The sequence below is a fragment of the Salarias fasciatus genome, chromosome 6, assembly GCF_902148845.1.
Source record: "Salarias fasciatus chromosome 6, fSalaFa1.1, whole genome shotgun sequence".
NCBI classification, from domain to species: domain Eukaryota; kingdom Metazoa; phylum Chordata; class Actinopteri; order Blenniiformes; family Blenniidae; genus Salarias; species Salarias fasciatus.
In genome coordinates, this window is record NC_043750.1 from 11867514 (window position 1) to 11890954 (window position 23441).

At 41.7% G+C, this 23441-nt stretch overlaps 2 protein-coding genes across 5 annotated transcripts; one reads left to right on the forward strand and one right to left on the reverse strand.

Moving 5' to 3' along the window:
• Positions 1-227: 227 nt before the first annotated feature.
• Positions 228-22928, reverse strand: LOC115390508 (phosphoribosyl pyrophosphate synthase-associated protein 1-like). 4 transcript variants are annotated; one of them, XM_030094400.1, is made up of 13 exons: positions 20712-20798; positions 20222-20468; positions 17377-17429; positions 17224-17290; positions 15935-16107; positions 15383-15498; positions 15099-15154; positions 14240-14385; positions 13073-13111; positions 10336-10406; positions 9897-10043; positions 7051-7217; positions 228-249 (listed from the first exon to the last, which is right to left on the reverse strand). In XM_030094400.1, the coding sequence occupies exons 2-12, from the start codon at positions 20383-20385 to the stop codon at positions 7059-7061; spliced, it is 1191 nt and encodes a 396-aa protein (XP_029950260.1). In that variant the 5' UTR covers positions 20386-20468; positions 20712-20798; the 3' UTR covers positions 228-249; positions 7051-7058. The 4 variants fall into 4 exon arrangements, with proteins under 4 accessions (XP_029950260.1, XP_029950261.1, XP_029950259.1 ...); XM_030094401.1 differs by lacking the exons at positions 228-249; positions 20712-20798 and adding an exon at positions 22828-22928 and having other exon boundaries at positions 6713-7217; XM_030094399.1 differs by lacking the exon at positions 228-249 and having other exon boundaries at positions 6713-7217.
• Positions 2477-3195, forward strand: rasd4 (rasd family member 4). Its single transcript, XM_030094403.1, has one exon. The coding sequence runs from the start codon at positions 2525-2527 to the stop codon at positions 3149-3151; it is 627 nt and encodes a 208-aa protein (XP_029950263.1). The 5' UTR covers positions 2477-2524; the 3' UTR covers positions 3152-3195.
• Positions 22929-23441: the final 513 nt, after the last annotated feature.

The following is a 23441-nucleotide window of genomic DNA, read 5'->3' on the forward strand; positions in this document are numbered from 1 at the left end:
ATATCGGTTACAAAAAAAATGTATATTTCTGCGAGAGGTGTCACTGTAATGCACTGTAACTTCACGCTGCCTTTTTATCAAAGAGTCATTTTTATGCCTTGAGCTGCGAAATTACAAGTCTGTACCAGCGCCTGTCGTGGCGTACCAGATCATCTGATCAACACAATCAGAAACTCGACTTTAAATTCTACAGGAGTGACTGCAAACATTGCTATCCGCGTGTGTGCGTGTGTGTGTGTGTGTGTGTGTGTGTGTGTGTGTGTGTAAGTACTGGGACGTCCACAGCCAGTATTCCCACAGTGTGCAGCTCTGCTCTGCTGCCCAGTACACCAGCCCCCAGGGGCGCACCATGTATGAGTGCATATATTAAAAGTGTGAGTTGGGGGGGGGGGGTTCACGCCGTTCCCTGGGGCTTTTCCAGGTTCCACGCTGCTGCCTAAGCTAACAAGGCAGGCAGAGTCACTGTCTGCGAGACGACGCCACTCCCACGGGATCTTGGGGAGCATAACGACTCCCATTTGCTGCGACCGAACAAACTGGAGGAAAGCAGGGTTCGGTTCTCAGACTCTCGCAGGCATTTCGTACCCGCTAATTAGACACCAAGGACAGCTGAAGGTGATTCGCACAGTCATGCATTGCCATGTGTGACTGATCCATAAGCCGCGCCCACTCAAGTTTACACAAGCTAAATGTCATCAGCTTAAAAGCAGATAAGTTCCGCGACGCCACAGGAGGGAGGACGCGCTGCTTCAGCTCGGGCTTTTGATCTGGAGCACCTCTTTCCCGCTGAAGAAATGAGATGAACTGATGGAAGAAACACGGGTGTGACAGGTGTTCTCCTGACGTCATGCGAATGATTGATATCTGAAGAGGAAGAGCCATCAGCATGTTTTGCCGATAACCAGTGTCAAGCTGCTCCGTGCATGCAGGGATTCAGGAATGACCTTCATCATTAAACAGCAGCTGAAATCTTAACTAGAAAAATAAGAAATTCAAGAAATTTGATCGTTTTTCCTTTTGATGTTTGAAAAGAAAACACTACTATTCTAATGTACCAAATTAAGTCTGGTCTTTGAGTGTGTGGAGGATCCAGGTTTGAATGAGCTGATGGCAGGAAAGCCTTTAGGGTGTAAAAACTAGCTCTATGAGCCAAGCTGCAATGTAGAAAATGGAAATCTCTGCAGAAGAGAACTGCCAAAGAGACACTTAATTTACATTATCAAAACACACTGTGCACACAGCACAAAAAAGAGAAAATATTTTTTAAAAAGTAGCACTCCGCACATCATATAACTGAAATGAACTCAGAAAGGTTCGGGTCTGACCTCTTCGTAGGCTGACTCTCAGCTGTGTTTAACTAAATGTGCAGCCCTCCATTTGCTGCACCGTGACTCATGTTTCAGTTCAGAGGGTTGTTTTTTTTTTTAAATTATGTATTTGTTTTTTTAAGTGAAACGGTGTTAAGCTGCTTCAAAAGGTTCATTGCAAACATTTCCCCCTTTGTGTCTTGTACGCTGAGAATCAGACAGTTGCAGAAAAGTGTAGTGTTTCTTGATAAAAAACAATGACCTTCAGAATTCAAATAGATTCTGAAACAGACGATCATCTGTTTCATGCACGTTTGTTTGTGGGAAAAAAAAAATTATTTATAGAAGAAAAAAAATCTGTTCAGTAAGTAATCTATGAGTCACCTGACGTTTTACTCTGTGTTCTTATCACCAAGTTTTACTGTAAATGAACTGGTTGTTAAACATGGCAAACATGTCGAAACCTCAATCATCTGAGTCTTCGTCAAATAGAAACTCATTTATGGGCATGACCCTGTTTAATCAAGAGGAACGGTACACACTGTTAACCAATTAATAACAGCGAGCGTGAAATATATGGGAACAACATTCCGGAAAGCACTCGGTGTGGATACTGACCTGACCGTAACAAAGAAAACCTCGGGAGAACTTGCTCTCTGAAAGAGAGTTTTCAGATATCTTCATTCAAGTCTGCGTTTCTCTTTACTGAGATGGAGAAAAGATGGACAGACGATGCTTTCCCTGTGAAGCACTCTGTGGCTGGAATAACAACCACGGCTCTGCTCGTAGTATTTTCCATGCAACACTTGAGCCGTGCACCGACTCTCAGACATCTCCTCCTTCCTCTCTCTTCCTGAAGGGGCCCTGGACTCTGATTTGCATGCTGTGCCATCATTGGTGCTTGCATGATGTACTCTAACAGGCTGCCCTCCGCTGATTGGCTGCAGTCACAGCGGGGGTCTGGAGGCTGTCTCACCAAAACAGGCATAAAAGGCAGCGTGTGATGCAGAGTAGAGTGAGGCGCCCAATAAGCAACTCTGAGCAGCTTTTGGCTTAAAGTCACGCAGGTGGGAAAAGAAAACCCTCAAGACTGTTGGAGGGCAACAGAGAGGTAGAAGTCAACAGCTTGCAGGTATTTCAACAACTGAGAAGAAGTGTGTGAACACTTTCTGGAACATTTTTGATCAGTAAAGCAGAAAACAAGCGAACAGAGCAAGATGTCTCTGGAGGTGAAGGAGAAGACCCAGGTACGCTTGGTGTTTCTCGGGGCGGCAGGAGTCGGCAAGACGGCCCTAATCCGACGCTTCCTCCAGGACACGTTCGAGCCCAAACACCGGCGCACGGTGGAGGAGCTGCACAGCAAAGAGTACGACATCGGCGGGGTCAAGGTCACCGTGGAGATCCTGGACACCAGCGGCAGCTACTCCTTCCCCGCCATGAGGAAGCTGTCCATCCAGAACAGCGACGCCTTCGCCCTGGTGTACGCCGTGGACGACCCCGAGTCGCTGGAGGCCGTCAAGAGCCTCAGAGACGAGATCCTGGAGATCAAGGAGGACAAGTACACGCCGATCGTAGTGGTGGGGAACAAGGTGGACCGGGAGGAGGAGCGGCAGGTGTCCAACGAGGACGTGCTGTCCACCGTGGAGATGGACTGGAACAACAGCTACCTGGAGGCTTCGGCCAAGGAGAACGCCAACGTGGTGGAGGTGTTCAAGGAGCTCCTGCAGCAGGCGAACCTCCCCAGCCGCCTCAGCCCGGCCCTACGCAGACGCAGGGAGACCTTTCCCAAAGACACCGACTTCAGGCCGCCCATGAACAAGACCAACAGCTGCATTCTGTCATAGTGGGAGACGCAGGAGGCGCCCCGATCCAGCAAGGGACAAGGTGGGTGGGAAACATGAAGGGCGTGTTGTTGCAACAGTGCTGCCGGATGAAGAAGATGCTTGGACTTCAGTAATTAAAGCGACGAGCTGCCCGATCGAGGTCCCGGACCGACAAAGACTGAAGCTGGGACAGAACACATCCCGATATCTATGAATCTGTCACGCAGAAAAATAACATTCATTAACTACTCAGTCGTTTACTTGATGTAATGTTGTTGCTGCTTATTTGGTGACATGCTGCTGGTATTTCGTAGATAAAAGTACAACTTTTAACCCTTAAAGGAAAACTGTTCGCTCCCATCAGAATATGCGGACTGATGCAAACAGACCGTTTGCTGAGAGGAAATGTGTGTAGATACTGTCTGTTGTGTTTGTGCAAAACTGTTAGTTCATATTATTTTGGATTTTATTAATTTAACTGTAGCACATCGACATGTTTACATTTTTTTCCAATTTACTTGCAAATTACCGCTGAGCATGACATTACACTCGGGAAAAAAAAGAGGTGGTGAAATGCAAATAAACTGTAAATGCACTTTTCATTTTCAAATGTTTATTTTGTATTTTTTTATCCTCACATACTCATACGAATATACTTTTTATTTAACACATGTCATTGGAATGTGAATCTAAATGTGTAATAAAAGGTAAAAGCACAATAAAAACCTGTGTTGATGCGTTTGTGTCGGAGATTTGAAATTAAGCTGCCATGAAACATCATCGCATGAACAGAATTAAGACTGACTGATAAATAAGAGGCATTGAGATTATGAGAATCATGTATTATTAAATTATTAAAAACAAAAAGGTAAATCCTTCAACAGAGTAAATAAGTGAGCAAATCGATACCTGATGCTTTTGTTATGCTCACTATATAAAGAGAAGATAAATCATTTTCACATCATAACCAAAGAATCGTGAATTTTTAAAGATGCATTCAAGTGCATCTTCCTTTATCTTCATTTTTATGCTTTTTGGAGCAAAACTCTATTTACAGAAAAAAAATCCCCAGAAGATCTGCGTTTAAAACTTCATGATAGAAAGCAGTGAGGTTACCTTATAGCTATAAAACTAATAGAGAAATAAAAGTGATTGGTTTTGTTGGGCCTGTAATGTTTCTCCATTCAACAGTCATAACAATGATAAACCATCAGGTATTATGTGATGTTAATGGACCTGATTTTATCTTTGGAAGTGCCTCAAACCAACCAATTATTATGTAGAGTGACCTGAAAGCTTCTCAACTGAGAGCATGAACACACACTTTTAGATCTGTGTTGTCCTCTGCTGGTACCAAACACACATTGCATCCACCAACATCATCTCTATTAGCTTCACAGCCGATGAGAACTGCTAAACTACAGTCCTCTGCACGTCATCTGGGGTTATCATTGCTGGTTTAAAGGCCTTGGAAATTAGTGTTGATGATATTAATTGTCAGATGAATCTAAGAACATACATAATGATGTATTGTAAGAATCCAAAACTAATTTTTCTTAGTATTTATAGCAGAATGTGGCAATTAATTTTCCCCAAAAGGCCAAAATAATAATAAAAAAAACTATTGGCTTCCATGGTGGATCGGGCTACCTTAATAAGTATTAGTGTGTTATATGATGATACTTTACAGTTCCCCCTGCAGTGATTCAACCGCATGATGTAGAAAACTGACCGGTTCTCTACAAACAGAGCGAAAGCCTGGACTCTCTGACTCCACTAAAAAAAAGAAAACAGCCAGAGCTTATTAAAAAGATGGGAATCTACAATAATACTCCTTCACCACAACTTCACACCACTTTGCTACTGTCTGCATTTCTAGCCGACACATGGAAAGACAGTTACACCCACAACCACAAATTCTGTGCACTAAGAATAAACGGAACCCTTTAAACGTGCCGTTTCATCATATCCCCTCATTTTAATTGAACCTCCTGCAGGTCAGTCACTGACCATCAAATGTAAATGTTCTGGTCTGATTTCTAAAATTTCAAATACACAAGTTAGAGTGAGAGTTGTGTCACAGGCAAATGTTTCTTTACATGATTTGAAATAAATAAATGAATGAAAGTGAGTGTGACATGAGTTAATGAGGCACTGCTGAGAGCCCTGAGGCGGCAAAGCAAGGCAAAGCAAAGCAAAGCAAAGCAAAGCAAAGCAAAGCAAACTCTGCTGCCCTTGATAATAACATTTGAATACCAAACAGTTGAGCGGCATTCTGTTTTTCTTCGGTTGACGAAACGGATCACCTTGCAGTTCCTGAAATAGATGTGCTCAGTTCCCTTAAATGCAACCTGGGGAACGTAGATGGCTGTAGAAGCTCAGGTCCGAACAGCAGCCCACCTCCCCCACCCGCCACACTCCATCAGATTAGAATGCTCGAAGTTTCCTGTTTTAATTTGAGGAAGTGGCCGGCTTAACGTTTGCGGCCAGTTCCTCTTTCACACCACATTTAAACATTCTTCCGACCTAACTCGATCATTTTCTGAAGGGACGGAGACCTTGAAGCTTCAGTCATGCAGGTGTGTGCGCTTGTCCTCCTGTTACACAGCTTTCTACTTTGTGATCGATCTAACGAGGCTCTTATTTTCTCTTTCAGTCATTTTAGACCGACTTTCGATTTTAGAATCACTTCTATTAGCATGAAATGCTCAGGTTTTAGTTGCAGGGAAGTCCATTCAGAGTCTGGACTCATTTTGTCAGGCGTCTCCGCCCCTGGACTTGGTCAAAGCTCCTCAGCAGTTAAAAGCACCTCTGAGGCGTTTAGAACAAGTTCAGGGTCCTGGACATGAACGCAGAACCGTTAAGCACTGCAAAAGAAATGTATGTGTAGCGCCGGAGGCCAGAGACTAAAACCAGAAACTGGATTCGGCTGAATTCAAGTCAATAGTTACGTTATGGGGGGATTTTCTACCTCTGTGTGAGAGTAAAAATAACTAGAGTTTGTCATATGCCTATATTTAACATTAGACAGTCAGTCATGGGTCAGTGAGTAAAACTGCTTTTTTTTCCCCCCTCAGACTTCTGTCAAGGAAGAAAAACACTCGAAAGTCAAAATTCAAACGCCACTGAAAATAACAGGCCAGTCTTTGTGAATTTAAGTCGACATAATCTAATAATCTGAGGTGGCATCCTGTTTTTCTTCCTCTTCTTCAGTGAAACATTTTTCATTTCCTCCCCATTTGAACAACAATCACCAAATCCTTGTCCCGCTGCTTCTCATTGTCTGTCGAACATCAAGCAATAACCGAGAGCCGGACATCGGAGTGAGTGCAGCTGGACAGTAAAATGTGACATTTCATGCTTTCCCGTGCTTCCTGAAGCGTGCAGCCCGATGTGACTGAAACTGCGACTGAAAGCTCAGGTTCTCATTCGAACCAACCGCAATGAACTTTTAGTGTTCCACAAAATCCTTCACACGTCCGCTGCAAAAGGCAAAATACGTATCGGGCAATGCCAGCATTAATCGCATTAAGCTATTCGAGTTATTTAAACCTGCACAGGTAATAAAAAAAATGACCGAACAGTGTTCACCCGAGAAGAACAGCTTTATTTACTGTGACTGGAAACGATACATTGTGAGGGTTTCATCTGGTGAGGAAGCGGAGTAGGGATGCATTAGTGAAGTGAAACCATTTGCATTGTGCGCACCGTCGAGAACGAGAATTAAAGCGACATCCCAGTTGCTCCATACAAAACCTACAGTGAACACAGCAAGGTCATATCAACAGGTCCATGAGGGAAAGAAAGGATAACTGAGGCTCAAAAGCACAAACTGGAATAAACTTTATTCTTGGTCCTCGGCATGTGTGCTTGGAAATGTTTTTTTCTTTTTCTTTCTGGGACTATAAAAGTGTGTGTGTTTGTCGCCTCAGTCATCCACAGCGATGTTGCGGAAGAGATAGGCCATGGACTCCCCGTTGTGGATGCGCCGGATCGCCTCGGCCAAGATCATACTGACGTCCACAGTTTTGATCTTTGGACACTGCAGCTTCTGCACCTCGTGAGGAACAGTGTTGGTCACCACAACCTGAACGCACAACACGACAGCATGGCGTTACCACAACGACCTGTTCAAGGAATCCAGCAGGAAAATAAAATGCATGGAGCTCATTCTAGCTCATCGCATACAATGTGTGTTTATTTTTTTTTTAAGCTTGCTTTGACAGTTCGCTAAGTTCTTCAACGTTTCTGCTTTTTTTAGTACTTTAATTAAACTCCAAGTAGAGCTGCTGGTGTCACTTTTTGGCCACATCCGTCCCACTGTCCTGGGCTTGGTGCAATCCATAAACATTAAAAAGGAAAATCTCAATGAAATACAACTAGTCCAACATGAAAATTTTATTTCAGTACTAATCTCTAATCCCTTTCAATCTGTTTTTTTTTAAATCAACAAAATCAAATCACGCATCAGTAAAGATCCCACTGAATTTGCTTTGAGCAAATGTATTCAATCAACTGGCAAACCTGATATAATCTCATAAAGCTTCCTCAATTTTTATTGTAGTAGGATGCAGCTTTTATCACAATCAACACTTCACACACAAACTCTAATCTCTTTCAAACATGCTGCAGTTCAACAGCTTTAAAAAACACCAAATCCCGACTCTTCTGATCAACACTGACAGACCAATTTTAAAACTTACACAATAACAGTTTTAGACAAAGCAGCTTTTATTTTTTACGTTATGTGGCACAATCACGTCAGATTGATATTTTCTCATAGCACAATTCTTCTGCTGTTCTCAAAGCACTGAACATCTTTCTTTTAGCCACAGATTGTGGGACAGAGCACAGCGAAGTACAGTATTTTAGAAGGCCGGCCTGCGTGGGCGTCTGAGTCACTGCATTGGTCGTTTCCAGTTTAGTCGTTCAGGTGGTCCATATGTCATCCACAGCCCAAGTCGCCTGTGGTGAACCGCAGGGTTAAATTTCAGCTCTGGCTTTGTTTTTCTATTTCTACGCTGCCGCTGGGCCACATCATTAGACGGCACAATATCTGTTTCCACTGTTGCAGACGACACGCAGCTTGATTTCCCCACTGAGGCCAGATGACCCACAGAGCCGAAAGCTGCAGTTGACTTCTTTAACGACAAAAATCACTGGATGGCCCAAAATACTCTCCAACTTAATAATTCCAAAACTGAAATAATGACGTTCGGTCCCACAAATCTCACCACCTGCAGGGACGGCACACTCTGCCTCCCATCTAGAAACATTAAACAGTAAGAAACCCCGAAGCTGTCTTTGACTAAAACTTTTCTTTAAAGTACTGTTTTTCAGTCTTTCCTTCAACTCCGCTCCATCTCTAAAGGTCAATCTATCATATCCAATTCATCGACGACTGTAAATATATTATTCAAAACCTATTTTCTGTCTCCAGCTGCTTCAGAACTCAGCTCAGCTCTTCACAGGTTTTACCAGAATATCTCATTATGCCAGCTTTTCTGCACTGACTTCCTGATCGTTTTAGAATTGATGAAAACATTTTAATAACTTGAAGCACACCTGCTGGGATGCCGACCACACATGGACCAGTTTCCCTTCCAGATGGACCGAAGTCAATGCGGTAAACTAAAGGCCTCTCCCGTCAGAGCTCCTCCACTTAATAACAACCTGGCATCAAGCACATTCTCCTTCAAGCAGCTCCTGAAAACTCGTTCTCAAATTTTCAGACTTGCTTTTGTGCAGTCCCTCCAGGAAGTTTTAATGTTGCAGTTTCAACAACTGATTTAAATTCAACCCATCTATGTAAATTCTGCGCGACCCAGCAATTCTAGCAAGCTGTGGTGATCAGACAAAACTGCAAGGCCGTGCAGAATTCAGAGAGGTTGGTTGAATTTTAATCAACTGTCAAAAGTGCAGCATCATAACTTGCTGGAGGGACTGCTTTGAGGTGATGGCATCTTTTCAAAGCACAGTTCAACTTCATTGTATGTATCCCGATAATCCTCATATAAAAGCAACTTTTTCTTTTATTCTTCCATTTAGCCAATATGACAGTATTTATACCACAGTTTTTTTAATTAACACTCATATCAACACTATTATTCTGTTTTTTCTTTTATTCTATTTTTTCCCATCATTCTAATCATGTTCACAGATGGATTTGCAGAATCCTTCTCAAATAAACCAGACTGATCTCCACAGAGGTTTTTACCTGGTAAAATAAACAAAATGTAACAAAGGACCACTAAAGGCACCAAATGTATTTTTTGTAATCTATGTGTTTACATTTTATGATAAAAAAAATTATTATTCTTACATTTTTATAAGCCCTGGACCATGGTTTAAAACTGACATGAACAACACCTACTGAACATGCATCATTATATACAAAATCAAACTCCACCAAATCAGTTAAATTTCTAGTTTAAAGAGGGCGTGGTGCGAAGAAAACCATTTTGAAGCTTCAGATGTGATTTTGGTTTCTCCTCTGGCAGGCTAGTTCCAGCTTCTCAGAAATTAAAACTTATTTCACAACTACTCAAAAAAAAAAAAAAAAAAAAAAAAAAAAAACCTGAAATAAAATAATTTCTGACAATCGCCACACTTCATCGCAATGTTATCACATTATACTTTATAATTTATGACGCTGTATCACATCCAATAATGTCAGTGCTCTCAAGAGGTTGTTGTTTGTTTGAAAACTGAGCTAGACGACATTATATTATATACTGCATCATAGAAAGAGGCGTGTGAACTTTACCTCATCGATAGCAGACTCCTCTATTAGTCTCGGTCCGTCTGCAGACAGCAGGCCGTGTGTCGCCATGATGTAGATTTTGTAGGCTCCCCTCTCCTTCAAGATTTCTGCTGCTGCCACGAAGTCCTCCACATCGTCTATGATATCATCCTGGGAACGTGGCCACAAGCAGAACCAAGTACATACCTTAAATCAGCTGAAACTACAGAGTCCAGTATCAAATTCACTCCCTAAAGCAAACGAAACATTCAAGATGTGAGTTCCTATTGTAAGAGTCTTATATTTGCTTTATGATGAGAAACTGGTGATAAGAGAGCCACAATCATACATTTGTTTTAAAAAGTCAACAAACTAACCCTGAAACTCAAATATTGAAAAAAAAAACCCTCATCTTTCAACATCTGGAATGGCTTATATTCTTTAAGAGAATCGAAAATCTTACTATGATGATAGCGATTCTGCCGCCGACATCTCCAACAACTGTGATGGGCGGCTTCTCCTTCGCCATCATCACTGGAAGGAAGACAGATAAACCAGGTTCACCGTGAGGAAAACGATAGTCTGACCTTTGACCACATTGCGGAGCGGCTCATTGGAATGAAGGAAAGTCGAGGAGGATTCGGTGAGAAGGATTTGGTTACGACCTGCAAAAACGCCATGCAAGACGGCTCCAGACCAGCCAGCCTCCAGCTACCACACCATCAACTCAGCGGCTGCAGGACGGCTCGTGAAGTCGGACGTTTTGGCAAAATATGTCATCAGTGACAATTAATTTGCTTCAAATCCAGATTAATTACATGGTGCCAAAAACACTGAGTTGATTTGACAGAATGGTAGACGGACAGGTTGGTGTAGAGCCCCCTCTGCCCACCCGCAGACCAGGATCAACCATTACTAGAAGCGGAATGAGACGCCTCCAGGGCTGCCTAACTACACTGTTACATACAAAAAAAAAAGAAAAAAAAGAATGTGACTTGGGTTTCAAGTCAGAGGATCAGAAATACGCTTCAATAATAACAAAATTCCAAGTTTTTAAGTAATAATTAATCCAGGTCAAAAACCCATGTGACCTGTAGAGAGACCAACAAGGACGAAGTGACCATGTCAAAAAACAGAAGTTACGAGTGGAACTATGGTTCATTTTCATCCCTCCTGACTGCTAGAGGGCGGTGCTGAAAGCACTGGAACGACATATGCCAACTTAGGCTACGTTCAGACCGCAGGGCTTAATGCTCGATTCGGAATTTTTTGTGAAATCCGATTTTTTTGGTGAGTTCGTTGACATTTACAATAAAATACAACTTGGATGTGGGTCGCAGCCAGGAGTGGTGGGACGGTGATGTGAGAGGCTATATTGATACAGAGTTCATGCATAATTTTCAAATGACAAAAACTACCTTTATGTACGTCTGCGAGCGCCTTTTTTTTTTTTTTTTTTAACACTCTCACGGTAAGACACATGTCTTGGGCGCCCCATATCGTGACGTGTAGGTGGGATAAATGCGACCTGGCCGTACAGACTGAAGTCGCACGGCAAAAGATCAGATACGTATCGGATTTAGGACCACACATCCAAGCGGCCTGGGTCGCATTTGAAAAAAATTGGATCTGTGTTGCTCAGACTGTCATGAAAAGATCCGATACAGGTCGCATAGGAGCCAAAAAAAAAATCAGATTTGGGTCACTTCAGCCTGCAGTCTCAACGTAGCCTTGGTCACGAGGAGTCCCACGGTGGAGAGGCAGCACACCCGATGGGACAGGGCGGTTCGCCACCTGCTAAGAACGAGGTTACGAATGAATCTCTCACCCGAGGGAGACGCCACAGTGGCGTGATCCGACTCAGGTGAACGAGATCAGCATCGCATCACAGCCTTGAGGAGGGCGAACGCGCTGCTCCTACCAACACGGCCGCAAGGCTGCCAACAGACGGAGCTTCATAACGCCGTACAGGCTCGTCCCGTGCTCTTCAAGCTGTGTGCGACCTGAACGCGAGAAAGAAAAAGGAAGCGAACCTGGGCTTGGACACCAGAACTTATGGTTGATGCTGGGTCACAAGTGACGTTGGTACTCGAACTGCGCGTGCGCGAAGGGAACATTCCAGTGCTTTCAGCACCGCCCTCTGGTGGTAAGGAGGGATGAAACAGAACAGACGGCAACGATCATCCACTTGGAATGTCAGTCAAATCAAGACACTTCTATTTTCAAAATTCTTTTTCCCTTCTCAATAAATAAAAAAAAAACTTAATCAAATAATACTCAAAGCTAGTTTCACAGGGTCTGAAAAACAAATCAAGATTTTTAAAAAGAATATGTGATTCAAGATCAACACATTAAGCAAAACAACGCAATCATAGCAACATCAACAGGAAAAAAAGCTAAACCAAGATTATGAAGTCTTTCTTAGCATGATTCTGTCCATGTCAAGCAACAATCAATATCATTTTTTAACTTCATACTCATATCACACCCTGGAGATTGGACAGCCAGATGTTTCTCACTGCAGAAGCAAACCTTCATTCCACACAAATCAAAATCATTTCGGCTGAGAGGGTGTGAGACTGAAGGCTTCCAGCAACCATCAACACTCAGTTCTGCCTCAAGATCAAATGTCAGGACTGCACAGCGACCTGATTTCTTTTTGCATGTCTTTTTTAAATATGAACACATTTATTAAAGCAGTAAATTGTTTTTTTTAAAAAAAAACGTTTTTGTTTTGAGGAAAACATTTCTGAATGTGCTTTTGAAGACAAATAAAAACACAGATGGAAGGCTAAAAAAAAGGATTTCACTGAATTGAGCTGCAAAATGTGCCAGGCGGCCATCAATATTCAGAACTGCAAAGATTTAAGTGCAGCAGCAACAGACAGCATCGCTGCAGTGAGGACAGATATGAACAGGCAGCATACTGGAGTGATGCACTTTTTCCACAGTATTTAGGTTCTTGGCTGCAGTTTGCTGTGCAGTTGTGTGATTACAAGTCAATGTTGCATCAAATTCAGTGACCAAAACACAGACGGAAAGCAACTTCTTGCTCTTCGAACTCCTTTAAGTTGTATCTACAGACATTTCTCACGGGACTGTTGCATTGTGGAAGCCTCCAGAGTCTCACTGTCATTCCATGCAATGATGCGTCAACAGTCATCAGGAGGAACGGACAGATTCAAGCATTGCGGTCATACTTGGCAGCTCTATCCCAGGGAATGGGACATGTTTCTGGTCTGTGGAAAAAGAAAGGATGGTACAACTAGAATTAGGCATATGAAAAAAAAAAAAAAAATCACATTTACAGAGCTTTGCACAGGTCTTTCCAAACCACGGGTTTTAGATTTCATGAGGTGTGTGAAGGCGCTGATATATGGCTGGAGAGCTGTGATTCAGCACCTGCTACATGATGAAGAATGAGGAAGACGGCGCATTTAACTCAAGACAGAGCAGGCGGGACGGGATAAGATAAGAAGGGAAATAAATCTGGCTGAGGAAGAACGAAAGGAAAACAAAAAAAAGAGGGCGATGTCAGTCAGTGCCTGCGGTATTTCACAGGCAGCTACAACAACGCCCAAAGTCAGGCTGACATGAAACTAGTGGAGAAAACTCTTGTGTGTAATTGTGGCTTCAGAGTCTGACAATCCTCTGTGTTTACGGCCATTTATTTATTTTAAACTTATGCAGATGATGTTCCAGTCAGTAGATGCCTGTAATCAAAGTGAAATCAAATTACAGTTTCTTGACTCCGGGGTCTTCCGAGTAGATGGCAAAGCATTTTCGAAAAAAAAATACATCAGTATAAACATGATTGAAAAACGTGGGTCACTGACTTGCTAAAAAAAAGTCTAAATATTTATGAAATAAGAGTTAATGGACTTTCAAAAGCTGAAACAGAACAAGCTGCACAGGAATAAAAGAGAAATGTTGATATATTTGTTCCGAGCATAAATCTTTTTCAACTGTCTGTGCGAAACAATGAGACTGTGAGAGTTTAGACTGTTGTATTTCAGACCTCTGATCATGATCCGATGAGGCTGAATAAAAAAAAAATAAAACAAGCTGATCTGACAGCCTGATTGTAAATATGGTGCAAAATGCTAAAATGTGAAGTCACTGCTGATTTACTGGGGAGGTTTCTTGGCTGTGCTGCACAATAACATAATATGAGGAACTCCAACACTCACAGGACATTCCTGATGTCCTACGTGATCAGACTGACTCTCTAAAGTGTCAGAACAAGGAACAGGCGAAATCTTTCATTTGCAGTTCAAAGATCTGAAAGCATCCATTCAAGTTTACACAGAAAAATGAAGCATCAGGAAGCAAGACTTGTGAGACTGAACTGATGTTTTTAGTCTTACATGGCAGCTCCAGCCCGGTGTGTCCTGTGGTGACGCGGGACAGAGGCGGGGACTGCCGACCGTCCGCCATGTCCGACTCCGAATGGTTGGCCTCCCCGTGCATCACCGCCAGTCCCAGTCGCAGCCTCTCGGCGTACGACTGTGCTCTGAGAGAGACGAACACGCAGACACGCGGGAGTCAAACGAAACTGACGCAAACGAGACGCACATACAAACACACGGCGAAAGAGAGCAGAGAGAGGTTTGCAAAGGAGAGCAAAACGCACATCCCAAAGAGTGACGGTGCAGCTTATACGAAGACACACATTCATCCATCCATCTTCCACACTCCTTTATCAGGGGTCACAGGGTTTTGAAGTCGACCTCAGCTTGTCCTTTGAGATCATTGTGTATAAAAAAAATTGGTTGAAAATGTTTCATGGCGTCATTTTACCAGACGTCTCAACATTTTGGAAAGTTTCCTTTCAGGTTTTAGACTGAATACAAACAAATGTGAGCCTTAAATCTGGTTTTCTTGAAATTGTTGATTCATCTTCAAGGGTCATAGATAAGTGCATTTTATCAAATCTTTCACAGGAACGAAGGGTGTAAAAATCCAAAACAGCTCAGCACAGAGCTAACACAGAAACACAAGCGCTCACATGAAACAGTTTAGAATCACCATTTAACCAACAAGGACGTAAAGAGTGCTGGAACCAAGAGAAGCAGGCTCTGTTTGCCAGTACGTCTAAATCAGGAGCCAAACAGCTGCAAGACGTCAGCACTAACAGAGCCACACTCCTCCATTAGTCCGTACATCTCAGGGAATAATCACTTACAAAAACCCCATTCATAGGTTAAGTCTGTTCTGGATGATTACCTTTTAGCAGCTGAAGGGGACTTTGCAACAATTATGGCATTTCTGTAATCTGGGATCTGAGGAGAAAGATACATACTGTCATTCTGGAGGATTAAAGAAACTCTTGACTGTAGATACACAATATATTTACACATAAAACCTTAAAGAGATGCATCTCTTACTAATAACACCACAGTGTCGCTAGAGCCTTTTGAGAGTATGGTGGCATGAGGAAAAATGGCTGCTTTTCAACATTTTATGGTAGACTAACGTCCTGACGCAACCTCAGCATAACAAAGCCTGACCTCTTCTTGAATGTACTGGATGAGGAATGGTGACGCTCTCAGGTTGTCCACAGGGAAGCTGAAGAAGCCCTGGATTTCCTTCTGATGCAGGTCCATGGTGATGATGTGCGTCAGCCCTGGAAATACACAGGCACGACATGTGTGTGCATGAGTCAGCTCATGCCACTAACTACGTTGCTGTGGCATAAACTGCACCGACTGCATGCAATATTCAATGCACAGAAACCACAACGCTGCAGTTCATTAATGACAGGTTGTGAGAACAGAGATGAATGAATAATCTGGTCAAAGTTTGAAGTAAATCATTTGCAACAACGGATTCATTCACAATAAAGATAAGGAACAATGCAAAACATTGGAAGTGCATATTCTAAAGCTATCACTGACTCTGCATTTAATACACTAAAGCAAACTGTGCAGCTTCAATGTGGCAGATTTTGATATATGTTTGGCACATATTCACTTCCAGAGCCCAAAATGATTAAAAACTGGATCAATTCCTTTCATTATGTTAAATGATACTCGAGTTTGAATCTAAAAGCCTGTATTTACCTGCTTTAGCCAACATGGCGGCCAGCAGCTTGCAGACAATGGATCCTCTCTTTCTCATCTTGCACTGCTTGCTGTAGGGGAAATAGGGGATGACTCCGATGATGTTCTTGGCACATGATGTCTTCAGGGCATAAGCCATGACCAGCAGCTCCATGATGGCTGTGTTGACATCTCTGACCAACGAAAACATCACAACAGAAACATCAGACGTCATTAACTGCAAAAGATTTCCACGAGGCTTAAACCAGTGGCTTTTAAAAAGACATTAAATCCGAGTTGAAAAAGAACTTTTAGTCTGTTTTGTTTTTTTTGGAAGAATTTTCATCATTGCAATCCCTGAACTCAAATTCAAATAGTTTTGTGTTATTAAACTCCACAACAACAGTTCAAAAGCAAACACCGGCAGCTTGTTGAAACCTGAAATACTGTACAAGCAGGTGAGTGGCCTGTGGGTTTGTTCACACTGAACTGGATGAACTCACTGATTGGCTGCAGCAGAGTCACACTCCGCGAAACAACAAAACTGGTTCAAGACTCGTCATGATTCATACATGCGAAATGAAAAAACAAAAGCAGATGTGCTTTCATGTGTTCAACTGCTGCCACAATAATGTAAAACACAATGCGCTGCTTCACCCGGCTCTGACACAAACCGCGGGACACAGGACGGGTGGGAGTCGTCCTTTCTCACGATCAGCATAATGTCAAGTTTCAACCTTATAAAACATTTGGGACGAACCATAAATGCAGTATCTTAAAGCTGTGTGAACAAGAAGAACAACATCCAGCATGTAGGAGCCAACTTTTCTTCCCTGCTATGAGCAGAAAGTCATTTTTCAATGCAGATGTTTGACACACTCAGTCAGGAGACTGGAAATCTTCCAGGTTAGCAGGTTGGACTCTGCTCCACAACCAATAACAACTACCAAGAAGCGAGTACACCTGAAAATTCTGATAAAAAATAACACTGGAGTAGCAGAGAAGAGAGAGCCTCTACTGCTTTGTGGTGAGGAACTTTACTGGCAAGTTAATATTTGTTTTTAACAGATGCTTGATTCTGTTCTCAGCTGGTTCACAGACAAGTTTCTTGTTAATCATACAGAAAGTAAAACAAACTCTTTTTTTTTTTTTTTTTTTTTGCCAACACCTGCTCCCTGCTGCTCAATTAAAGAGCATGAGCCACGTGGCGTATTTATGAAAAAGGTAATGATCTTACACTATTTAGTTTATGAAATCAAAAGTGTATTGTCATTAAATTCAAAGATTCCAACAATGTACATTCTGCTCACCTGGGAATGGTCTGAATGATAAAGATATCCTGTCCACGGACCGACTCTTTCACATCCACCCTCGTCTCTGAGAAAGAAAAGACAAAGACACAAATCAGTGAGCAACATTTCACCGAGGATGGACTGTGTGGAAATGGTATTTTGGGATCTTACCACTGTTTGACTCTTGGTAAACCACAGACTTTCCCAACTCCACACCCAACCTCCTGCAGGTAAAGAAAAAAGTGTAACAAAATATTAAAAGAGGGGAAACAAGCACATTACATGTTCCACTAAACATACGTGTATGCTTGTGTCTGTCATAAATCTCTTTAAGTACAGATATTTTGACCTGCTGACAGCTAAAGGTCTACTTTAAAGACTGAAGGCTGCTGTTGTAGGTTTATTTCACCAGGAGGCCATACTGACCACTAAGCTGCTCTCGTCTCTTCACCCACAGTAAATTCATATCATTGTATGTTTATAAGTGTGTGTGCGCCTTGTAGTCTGTGCTCTCCACCTTTGCTCTTAACTATTATACTTTGCTGCAGGACTTCTGACTGCAATCTGTGTCTGTGTCCATCGAATCTGATGTTTAGTCTCCTCTCTGATCTTGTCCATCATATCATTTCTTTCTGTGCCTTAACTCTAACTTGAGCAAGCAGAAAACCACGACCCACGAGTTTCTTTCTTTCTGCAGTCACCTAAGTTTGCTTGTGCTCGTCCAAATGATCATCAACTACATATTCTGAAAAGTACATCAGTGTACATCGGTCAATCTGATAAAACAAACAGCAAAATACACCCGTAGTTTCACCACTACATACGTAAACACAGAGCGTGAAGGGTGAGCCACCACTGTAGGCTCTTATAAGTTTAGTCATCCTGATAAAACTCAATGCAAGTTACTTGAGACATAATGTAGTCACTAAGCAGAAGCAAGTTTCACGTCCTGTTAAGTGGTACTGCTGCCCACGCATATGTTCAAAAGGGAAAATTATAAACGAAGCATGCAAAGTAAGAAGGACTAAGCGGACATTAATATATCACATCTGACAGAGAACAGCCACAGCCACATTATACACAGCTGGATGTCTGAGGGAGAGAGTTATGTTGTCATTTTTAAAGCTGAACAGCCACATGATGGTGCCAATTACAGAGAGCAACTCCGAACGCTCTTTAAAGTGCACCACAGACAAGAGGACTTGGCCGGGTGTCAGTGGGAGGCTCTGCCAGCGCAGTCAACAGGGATCCTCATTAACAGGAAAGACCTCCCTGCCTTTCATGACTCACACCGTTTACATCCACAAACCTCATTTCAGACGGTGCCATCCTGCATCACAACCGCAGCACAGCAGATACAGACCTATAAAAACTAACTAAACATATGCAATGCCAAGTTTCAGTGTTTTTCAGATTATAGTACAAATGTCGTAAAAGTTGTGTAAATGTTGCAAATGCAGCTCTGGTGCTTTATAAACTGTTTAAAATGGTTCCAAAAATAAAACTGACTTCAGTAATAGAGGCATTCAGACTCATACTCATGAGTCCAGATCTGCACAGAGTAAATAGTGTGTAGAGTACTGATTAACATTTTCTGTGTGGTCATGCTGTTATTTAACCTTTGCTCCAGTGCTCAACTCTCCTTGGGGCCAAAAAGGCCACATAATCTTCCAAATAATGTCCTGTAATATTGCCAAATAATGAAATCTGAGAACGCTCAGCTCATTTACCTGGCTTTAAACTGCAGGCAAAAAAAAAGCTGCAGAATCTAGTAAGATAAGGGTTTTTTTTTTTCTTATTAATTGATTAGTATTTGCAGACTTAGAACTACCAGACCATATAATCACATTAAAAGTGATACTTCACACTGTAAACTATTAGATTACATTTTAAAGTTATCAATTCAGTTATGGTTTCAGGTTTTGCACTGGATTAAACTCTGTTTGCATGATGCCTTTTCATGTACAATAAAGACATTGTGCTGTATGAGCAGCAACCAGTGTTTAATGCCAGGAACTGCTTAAAAGGTCTATAAATCATGTCAGACATGTGACGGTCAGTAACATCCAGTATGCAGCATCTGTGTCCTACATACTGAATAGACAGGAGGGCCTCTGCAGCCTGCTCTGCTTCCATCACAACCACTCCCACTGACAGGCCCCAAGACAGACAGCCAGATCACAATCATCCAATTAAACAAATCTTTCATCTTCATCTCAATTTGTGTTCAGCCTACTCTCTTGATGCCGTCACAACTTTAAAGAACAACAAGAATATGTTTTTTTCAGCTTCAATAACATTACTAGGACTTTGGAACAATTAGAAAACAATCTGATGTAAATGTAAAGATTTAGGTGGTTTCATTGAGCACAACAGGGCGACTTGGGAGGATTCAGGGACAATGCTGACAGAGTAATGGCACAGATTGAGTCGATACTAGTGACAACACTGAGGATTTAGGTCAATCTCCTGCAATGCATCAAAATGTCAGGCAGGTATGTAATATCTCAGCGTTTCACTATACTTATTTGCACTGCCTGAGCGTTGTTTGCATGAGCTCAACATTGTGGAGTTTCTTTTTTTCCTTCTTCTTCCAAATAAACCCACCAGATTTATACATGTAGTTACAATGTATCTCCATAAAGTTGATGCAGCTGCAGCCGACTTTGTGATACAACGTTGCAATCCTTCACAGTGTATTTTCAGTTGGTCGTTTCCTTGTTGTGTGTGAGTTTTTCTAGGTTATCTGTTAAGCATTAAGTGAATAAACATTTAATGTTGCGCCGGTATGTGAGCCATGTAACTTTAACCTCAGCGGTATAAAACAGTGCTCTGCACAATCACACCGGGGTTTTATGAGCCGAGCTGAGGTGTGGTGCCACGCTTTTCCTGCATGTTTGCACAGCCTCTTGTTCAGATGCAAAACACTCCCAACCCCAGGCGATCAAGTGTTATCGATTACTGGATTGCAGTAATACGTAGTAATGTGTGTTTTTATTATTTTTTTTAGACTTACTCAGTGATCTTCTTGGCCAGCTCGGTGCAGGCGGTGGTGGAGTTGGCAGAAAAGACACGGTATCCTCCTCTTGAAATATTCATCTTGGTGTAACCATAGGAGAGCTTCGGACGCTGCGAGTTTGAGACCAGAGACCTGTGACCCCCAAAACGCCTAATGGGCATATTGCTTTGGGGATCGGCGGAGTGTTTGGTTGTGCTTCCCCCAACTCGCTGAGAATGTCTTCTTTATATGATGTAAATAAAAGCTACGAGGGAAAAAAAACACACTATAATTAGTTTGGACTCAGACCACAGTGGAGATTCGTGAAGAAGGAAAAAAAAAACTGAGTGTGAGAAGTGAAAAAACAAAGAGCACATGCTCCACATGGAACGTGGAAGCCCACGACTGTCGGTCAACGACCACCGTCAAACCACCGAGAGGAGAGACGGGTCAGTCGGTCTTTACTGCAGCATCCGGGACACACACACACACAGATACACACACACACCGCTTCTCAGCGCCAAAAAGGGAAACCGTGAGGAGCTCGGGAGTAGCGGTCCGGTACGGTCACAGTGTGCCAAAGCCGAAAAAAAAAACTCCGCTGGAGGATTCAAACGCGAAGTTTGTGCTGTCGCAGCGAGGGGAGAAAAACGCCATGAGCACACGTCCCCTGGATGGACGGCGCAGTGACTGGCGGTGAGGATTAACCAATCAGAGGCCAGGATGAAACAACAGAGGGCGTGTCTCAGAGCTGCTTTCGACCAATCACCGTCCGCATTTTGTGTGGCCTCAATTTAAAGCGCAACGACCGAAATAAGAGTGTACTGAAAAAAAAAAAACAAAAAAAAAAAAAAACAAAGTCAGTGGAGCTGCAGGCCTTTTCTCTACCGAGATGCAATTTTTAACTGCTTGTTTCTTAATAAAATCAGGGTTTTCAACTGTTATTGTGGATTTCAGGCGAGACAAATTTATTTCCATTCAAGGAAATTCACAGTGCTGTTCAGAGAAATAAAGGAATGAACGATTAAGAATCTTAATCTCAAGCAATTCAAAATATGAAAAATGTTAAAACAAAGCAATTACGAAAGGAATAGAGAAGGGAATAAAAAAAGTTAAAAAAAAAAACATTTAGACAAAGGTAATAAATTTGCCTGACTGAACAATATTTTTAAAAGGAAGTGAGTGTGTCAGCAGGTCTCAGGTGTTCAAGAACTTTGTTCCACAAGTGAGGAGCATAGGAACTAAATGTATAGGGGAATTGCTGTAGCAAAAAATAAAGTCGCATCACATTCAGGGGTCTGAATATTTCACCTTCTACAAGTAAATCTGAGCTGAATTTCGGCCCAAGACCATTCAAAGAGTTACAGACCAGATCTAAGATCTTGAAGTGGATTCTTCGACACACAGGCAGTCAGTGCAGAGACTGAAGCTCAGGTGTAATGTAATCCATCCTCTTTGTGTAGTTCAGGACTCTGGACAAGGTGCAAATGTCTAACAGACTTTTTTTTTTTTTACTGAGAAAGTAATTGCATGAGAACACGTTTCAAGTGAATCTTGCTCTATGAGAAATCTTTTAATTCTTGCAGAATTTTTTCCGACGGTAGTAAGCTAATTTTGTCTTTGTCATAATGTGGTTGTTGAATTTCAGGTCTGAGTTCACAAGTACACCCAGATTTCCAGCTTGTTTTGATGTCTTATAGTGACAGGAAGTCAGGATGAGTGTTGACCTTTAACCGTTCCTCTTTGGGCCCAAAAACAATTGCCTGATTTTTCTGGATTAAGTTGAAGAAAGTTCTGACACTTCCACTCAGATGTCCATTTAATCTGCTGTTACAAGTAAAACTATCAAATGTGCCATTCTCAAAGTTTGGATACTACAGCATAATCAACAGGTTAAATGCAGCTTTTTTCTTTGAAAAATACACTGTTTTTTTTCTTAAACTCTCAATGTGAATGCAAGAAAAAGATAATCTATTTTTATTTTCATCTGACATTCAGTTGTAGTTTCAGTACATTTTGGATGTATCCATGTGCAATAAAGAGCTATTATGCACTGACTATCCCTCATTTTGATATTCCCTTTTTGTTCAGTATGCCTTAAAAAGATAAGTGAAAGCACTTTGTGTTGTTGCAATCTCAGCCCTAACACTACTGTGATCTAAACATGTGATTATTCAGATATTTGGTCCACTTAAGTCCCTTTTTTATTCTCTTTCAGGCATCATCAAATAGCACTTTTGAAAAAGGATCCATGCATACTTTACTTTGTCCGGCGTTGTACTGAAAAACAGGAAAACTGTCTTGGCTCAAGCCTTCGTATGAATGGATCAAAACTGAAAGTGTGATCAAAACGCTTCTGTATTTTAGTGTTGTACTGTAGTTTCATTTTGCCGTAGCCTGCTGGTGATTATGGAACACTCTGTGGACAGGGAATCTCAAACTTCCATTCCACATCTTACAGGTCGTGAACTCTGGTTAAGATTAAAGATTACCTTTATAGTTTTGAAGTTCTACTTCAAGAATTTACCATTTCACTTTTGTTTTCAAAATGAACCAGGTTGTACCCTGCATGTCAAACCGATTTCTTCTAAAAACAAAACACAAGTCATGCAACTCATACATACCTTTCAGGGATATTTCCTCACTACCTTTACAAACAGCTTGCTGTGATCCAGATGGTTTTCACTGAGAGTACTGTCGACCGTCAAGTCAAACATTGGCAGTTGTGCAAATGATCTTTTACTAGACAAACTTAAACCAGGGGCGGAGAGGACTCTGATTGGCCACTCTGTGTTATGTTGACAGCCGTTATCGTAGTATTCAAAGGTAATAAAACTCACAACTGGGTGTGATTTCAACATGAAACGAAAGAACTGCTTGTTTGTTCTTCACTGTTAAAAACTGAAACAAAAAGAGTTTAATTAGTCTATGGTAATGTTTTTACTTTAGAATAGAAAATTACATTTTCATAAATTTGCTTTTGAGTTTAAGATGAGCTCTCCCACACTGAGCCGAGATTATCAAATATATGAGATGCGCAAGGAGATAATCATTATGAAACTACACAAACTATTCAGTTAAACAATATAAAGTATGCAAAAAAAACCCACGAGAAGCAATCAAGTAAATTCACCCAGAATTTCATCAAAACTATGAAATTTCCATACATATTTCATATTTAAAATGAAATACTTAAGACCGTTTAGTTTGATCTTGATGGCCTTAGTTTATAAGTAAT

Excerpts from the sequence above, each read along its gene's own strand:
- rasd4 (XM_030094403.1), top strand. The coding sequence starts at position 2,525 with ATGTCTCTGGAGGTGAAGGAGAAGACCCAGGTACGCTTGGTGTTTCTC.
- LOC115390508 (XM_030094400.1), bottom strand. The coding sequence starts at position 20,385 with ATGCCCATTAGGCGTTTTGGGGGTCACAGGTCTCTGGTCTCAAACTCG. Across the intron at positions 14,386-15,098 it reads TCCCCTTCAGCTGCTAAAAG|AGCACAGTCGTACGCCGAGA; the intron begins GTAATCATCCAG and ends CGTCTCTCTCAG. Across the intron at positions 10,407-13,072 it reads CCCTGGGATAGAGCTGCCAA|TGATGATGGCGAAGGAGAAG; the intron begins GTATGACCGCAA and ends TCTTCCTTCCAG.